General features: G+C 46.4%; 1 protein-coding gene across 1 annotated transcript; it reads right to left on the reverse strand.

Moving 5' to 3' along the window:
- Positions 1–522: 522 nt before the first annotated feature.
- Positions 523–4,223, reverse strand: LOC124028738 (zinc finger protein 45-like). Its single transcript, XM_046340718.1, has 3 exons — positions 4,049–4,223; positions 3,191–3,846; positions 523–1,021 (listed from the first exon to the last, which is right to left on the reverse strand). Exons 1-3 carry the CDS (start codon positions 4,161–4,163, stop codon positions 710–712), a joined length of 1,083 nt encoding a protein of 360 aa, XP_046196674.1. The 5' UTR covers positions 4,164–4,223; the 3' UTR covers positions 523–709.
- Positions 4,224–5,805: the final 1,582 nt, after the last annotated feature.

Genomic DNA, 5,805 nt, shown 5'->3' on the forward strand with positions numbered 1-5,805 from the left:
AACCCTGTTCCTGGAAGCTACCAACCCAACCCTGTTCCTGGAGAGCTACCCTCCTGTAACCCAACCCTGTTCCTGGAGAGCTACCCTCCTGTAACCCAACCCTGTTCCTGGAGAGCTACCCTCCTGTAACCCAACCCTGTTCCTGGAGAGCTACCCTCCTGTAACCCAACCCTGTTCCTGGAGAGCTACCCTCCTGTAACCCAACCCTGTTCCTGGAGAGCTACCCTCCTATAACCCAACCCTGTTCCTGGAGAGCTACCCTCCCCTAACCCAACCCTGTTCCTGGAGAGCTACCCTCCCCTAACCCAACCCTGTTCCTGGAGAGCTACCCTCCTGTAACCCAACCCTGTTCCTGGAGAGCTACCCTCCTATAACCCAACCCTGTTCCTGGAGAGCTACCCTCCTGTAACCCAACCCTGTTCCTGGAGAGCTACCCTCCTGTAACCCAACCCTGTTCCTGGAGAGCTACCCTCCTATAATCCAACCCTGTTCCTGGAGAGCTACCCTCCTGTAACCCAACCCTGTTCCTGGAGAGCTACCCTCCTGTAACCCAACCCTGTTCCTGGAGAGCTACCCTCCTGTAACCCAACCCTGTTCCTGGAGAGCTACCCTCCTATAACCCTGTTCCTGGAGAGCTACCCACCTGTCCCGTAGTTGTAACTACCCTGCTAGATTGGGGTTGGAGTGAAACCCTCCAGGATATCCTACATTATTCTATATGTACTTCTATGACTCCACCATCACTACTGCTGTGTGTGGCCTGGTGTTTCTGTAGGCTCTTTAGCCAGGCAAAGCCTTTTCCACAGACAGGGCATGTGTATGGTTTCTCTCCAGTGTGGGTGCTCCGGTGGGCTTTGTGGCTGCGCAGGTCCGAGAACCTCTTCCCACAGTCGGCGCACTGGTAGGGCTTCTCTCCAGAGCGATTCTGCCGGTGAACCTTTAAACCCCACGACGTGCTGAATGATTTCTTACAGTGAGCACACTGGTATGGTTTGTCTCCTGTGTGAGCCTTCTGATGCACCTGAGAAAGAAACATAGAATTACATATTAGAACTTTATTTTACAGGATCTCTTGTGTTTAGAAATGCATCGTTCATCAAAATTGAAACAACAGGTTCAGTAGCCCGAAAAGTTGTTGAACTTTGCGGAATAGAAATGCCATGAATAGAGCCGACGTGATTCCGTATGCTACATGTCAGAGAGGCATGTTTGTTCTAGATAGACTATTTCTATCTGAACGTTTCATGGACAATAGGTTTTCTATTGTGCGTGGTTATTTGGAGACACCATAGAAATGGAATGAACGGAACGGGCTAGGAACCTCCAACCCGGGCAATTTGACTGGCAAACTGAACCGCCCACCCATTATGACATCATTGACTTGGAACCGGGAGGTGCGTTCTATTCGTTCTATTTCAATGGGAGAGACAGCTACTGATGTTCTATTTCAATGGGAGAGACAGCTACTGATGTTCTATTTCAATGGGAGAGACAGCTACTGATGTTCTATTTCAATGGGAGAGACAGCTACTGATGTTCTATTTCAATGGGAGAGACAGCTACTGATGTTCTATTTCAATGGGAGAGACAGCTACTGATGTTCTATTTCAATGGGAGAGACAGCTACTGATGTTCTATTTCAATGGGAGAGACAGCTACTGATGTTCTATTTCAATGGGAGAGACAGCTACTGATGTTCTATTTCAATGGGAGAGACAGCTACTGATGTTCTATTTCAATGGGAGAGACAGCTACTGATGTTCTATTTCAATGGGAGAGACAGCTACTGATGTTCTATTTCAATGGGAGAGACAGCTACTGATGTTCTATTTCAATGGGAGAGACAGCTACTGATGTTCTATTTCAATGGGAGAGACAGCTACTGATGTTCTATTTCAATGGGAGAGACAGCTACTGATGTTCTATTTCAATGGGAGAGACAGCTACTGATGTTCTATTTCAATGGGAGAGACAGCTACTGATGTTCTATTTCAATGGGAGAGACAGCTACTGATGTTCTATTTCAATGGGAGAGACAGCTACTGATGTTCTATTTCAATGGGAGAGACAGCTACTGATGTTCTATTTCAATGGGAGAGACAGCTACTGATGTTCTATTTCAATGGGAGAGACAGCTACTGATGTTCTATTTCAATGGGAGAGACAGCTACTGATGTTCTATTTCAATGGGAGAGACAGCTACTGATGTTCTATTTCAATGGGAGAGACAGCTACTGACGTTCTATTCCACCCATTATGACATCATTGACTTGGAACGGGGAGGTGCGTTCTATTCGTTCTATTTCAATGGGAGAGACAGCTACTGAGCCAAGTCTGGCAACTGCATGTCAGCGTGATTGTTCGGTTAGATTACTTGTTAGATATTACTGCACGGTCGGAACTAGAAGCACAAGCATTTCGCTACACTTGCATTAACATTTGCTAACCATGTGTATATGTGACAAATAAACTTTGATTTGATATCTGTAGAAACGTTTGTGGTCAATACGCACATCCTTAACAAACGTAGCTGCTGGGCTAATAAAGTACTTGGGGGAAGAAAAGAACAGAAAGGCCGGCCCACTGTATCGGCTTGTCAATACAGGCCCACTGTATAGGCTTGTCAATACAGGCCCACTGTATAGGCTTGTCAATACAGGCCCACTGTAAGAACAGGCCCACTGTATAGGCTTGTCAATACAGGCCCACTGTATAGGCTTGTCAATACAGGCCCACTGTATAGGCTTGTCAATACAGGCCCACTGTATAGGCTTGTCAATACAGGCCCACTGTATAGGCTTGTCAATACAGGCCCACTGTATAGGCTTGTCAATACAGGCCCACTGTATAGGCTTGTCAATACAGGCCCACTGTATAGGCTTGTCAATACAGGCCCACTGTATAGGCTTGTCAATACCGGTGGTGATGAGAACAGACGTAGTGGGAGAGTGATTTTTTATTTTTATTTTACCTTTATTTAACTAGGCAAGTCAGTTAAGAGCAAATTCTTATTTTCAATGACGGCCTAGGAACAGTGGGTTAACTTCCTGTTCAGGGGCAGAACGACAGATTGTCAGCTTGGGGGTTTGAACTTGCAACCTTCCGGTTACTAGTCCAACGCTCTAACCACTAGGCTACGCTGCCGCCCCAAGCGCTACCCTCCTATATGTTCTAGGTGTATTTTACACACCTTAAGATAGGCCGCACTGGAGAAGCTCTTCCCACACTCAGAGCAGTAGTAGTAGTCCACTCCGGCCAGAACTCTCAGCGCTCTCTTCCGCCCCATCGCTGACATCACCACCCCACTACCTTCCTTCATCCCCGTCTCCGCCCCATCCCCGACGACGTCGGCCCCCTCCACGGCATGCAGCCGCTGGTGTGTCCGGAGCAGTCGGACCTTGGTGAAGCCCTTCCCACACGCGGAGCAGTAGTGAGGCTTCTCTCCGCTGTGGGTTCTCTGGTGCTCTTTGAGGTGCTGGAGTCTCAGGAAGCTCCGGTCGCACTGAGAGCAGTGGTGCGTCCTCTCTGCTGTGTGAACCAAGAGGTGCTTTTTGAGGTAGCGGGCGGTGTCGAAGGTCTTGCCGCAGTCATGGCAGTAGTGAGACGGCTCACCGGTGGTGGTGGTGGTGGTGTGGATTATTCTGGGCTGGTGGATTCTGCGGTGCGCGTTCAGTATCCCAGGGCTGACAAAACTCCTCCCACAGTCGGGGCAGTACAGAGGGGAGTGGTGGGGTTCCTGGGTCTGTTTTGGTTGTTTCTTTGGTCGCGTCTGTTTTTGTTGTTGTTGTTCTCCTTCTGATACGGAGGGACTCTTCCCACTGACAGGCCACTGGTTGCAGTTTCCGTCTGCGTCAAGGAAATAAAGAGTGCTGGGTTAAATCTGAAGAAACAGTACCATGTTACGGTTCGTACTAGCAAACACTCAATATTGGTCTGCGTCCCAATTGGCACCTTATTCACTTTATAGGGCTGTACTTTTGACCAAGGCCTGTAGGGCTCTACAGGGAATAGGGTGCCATTTTGGGACGTACCCATTATCTGTACATACCAGAAAAAATAAAAACCTCTATAGCCTCTTCTTTTTTGACCGTAAAACCACCCTCCTCTTCTTCTTCTTTAACTACAAGAGCTTTGTCCTTCTCTTCTTCCTCTACTTTGACCATGAAAGTGTGATCTTCCTCTTCTTCTTTAACTTGTAGAGAAATATCCTCTTCCTCCTCTTCTTCTTTAACATGTAGAGAGATATCCTCTTCCTCCTCCTCCTTCTTCAACTTGCAGAGAAATATCCTCTTCCTCTTCTTCTTTAACATGTGAGAGATATCCTCTTCCTCCTCCTCTTCTTCTTCAACTTGCAGAGAAATATCCTCTTCCTCCTCTTCTTCTTTAACTTGTAGAGAGATATCCTCTTCCTTCAACTTGCAGAGAAATATCCTCTTCCTCCTCTTCTTCTTTAACTTGTAGAAAGCTATCCTCTTCCTCTTCTTCTTCAACTTGCAGAGAAATATCCTCTTCCTCCTCTTCTTCTTTAACTTGTAGAGAGATATCCTCTTCCTCCTCCTCTTCTTCTTCTTCAACTTGTTGAGAAATATCCTCTTCCTCCTCCTCTTCTTGTTTGATGATGATGTTCAGGTCTGGAGATTGCCAGCAGTCTACAAGTTCGAGCTTCACTAGTCTATAACTGTATTCAGGGTCCTTCGTGTTGGTATATGTGGGTGGTAGTAATCTATAAGTGTAGAGAGTATCCATGATGACTATGGGTTTAGGTTCAATGTAGCACAATATAGAGAGTTAGTTCACTCACTGATCGCTCTTTTTTTAGAGCCCGATGTAGCCAGTTTGCTCAGTTTAGATGACATTAACCATTTGATTCTTTGAGCTTCCTTCTTACGCTGCAATCGTAGACATGTACTATGATAATTACTACATACGTGGTGTGACAGACGACTTTCCATGAACAATCATAAACAGGAAACAGATTCTACGAAAGGACAAAACAATCGAACTTTGAACTGGAAGAGCATAAGCACATTGTTTTTTTTAGCTCATGAGTACGTCACCGCGCGGCTCACGTGACCAGAGTGTGAGTTTTGCCGCGTTCACAACAACTGGAAACTCGCAACTAGGTAGTCGGAAAGCTCCGACATCAGTGTGTTCAAAACAACGGGGAACTCGGAAAATAAATGAGGCCCGAGGGGGGAAATGTAATTGAACAGTCATCCAACTCGAGAACTCGGGCCTCTTTCTAGAGCTCCGACTTTCCGACCTAACGACCATATATAAAATTCGTATCTTTCCGAGTTCCCCAGTCGTTTTGAACGCATCATTTTCCCCATAGCGACTCTGTGGGTGTATTCATTACGCCGATTCCGCTTCAAAAGCTGATCGTCTGTTGCAAAAACGTTTAGCAACGGAAACCTTTCACTCCAAACGGAAAACATTTTTGCAACAAAAAATAAATAAATATTAGGTCCCTCCCCGTCGGCTGTGTTTGCTTCCGCGTAATGAATATTACCCCTGGCAAGAAAGAAGTGAAGTGAGAAGCTGTTTAGCTTCCCGTCTGACTGCTCGGCGAAATGTCGACTTGTCTTATTAGCTAGCACAATCAAAACTAACTTTGGAAAAGCATCTATTCGGCAGTGATGTGATTTTCCAGCTTGGTTTCAACGGCCTTTATTCCCGAGGTAGGAAACTAAAGATGACAAATGTTGTTGTTTTTTTAATGCCAAACGGTAAGCTAACGTTAGCACAATTATGTGGGAGTTTGCCACTGACTAGCTAACTAGTTAGCAGCTAACGTTAGATACA

Source organism: Oncorhynchus gorbuscha, unplaced genomic scaffold (genome assembly GCF_021184085.1).
Source record: "Oncorhynchus gorbuscha isolate QuinsamMale2020 ecotype Even-year unplaced genomic scaffold, OgorEven_v1.0 Un_scaffold_4760, whole genome shotgun sequence".
Taxonomy (NCBI): domain Eukaryota; kingdom Metazoa; phylum Chordata; class Actinopteri; order Salmoniformes; family Salmonidae; genus Oncorhynchus; species Oncorhynchus gorbuscha.

Excerpts from the sequence above, each read along its gene's own strand:
- LOC124028738 (XM_046340718.1), bottom strand. The coding sequence starts at position 4,163 with ATGGTCAAAGTAGAGGAAGAAGAGAAGGACAAAGCTCTTGTAGTTAAA. Across the intron at positions 3,847-4,048 it reads AGAGGTTTTTATTTTTTCTG|ACGGAAACTGCAACCAGTGG; the intron begins GTATGTACAGAT and ends TCCTTGACGCAG. Across the intron at positions 1,022-3,190 it reads CCAGTGCGGCCTATCTTAAG|GTGCATCAGAAGGCTCACAC; the intron begins GTGTGTAAAATA and ends TTTCTTTCTCAG.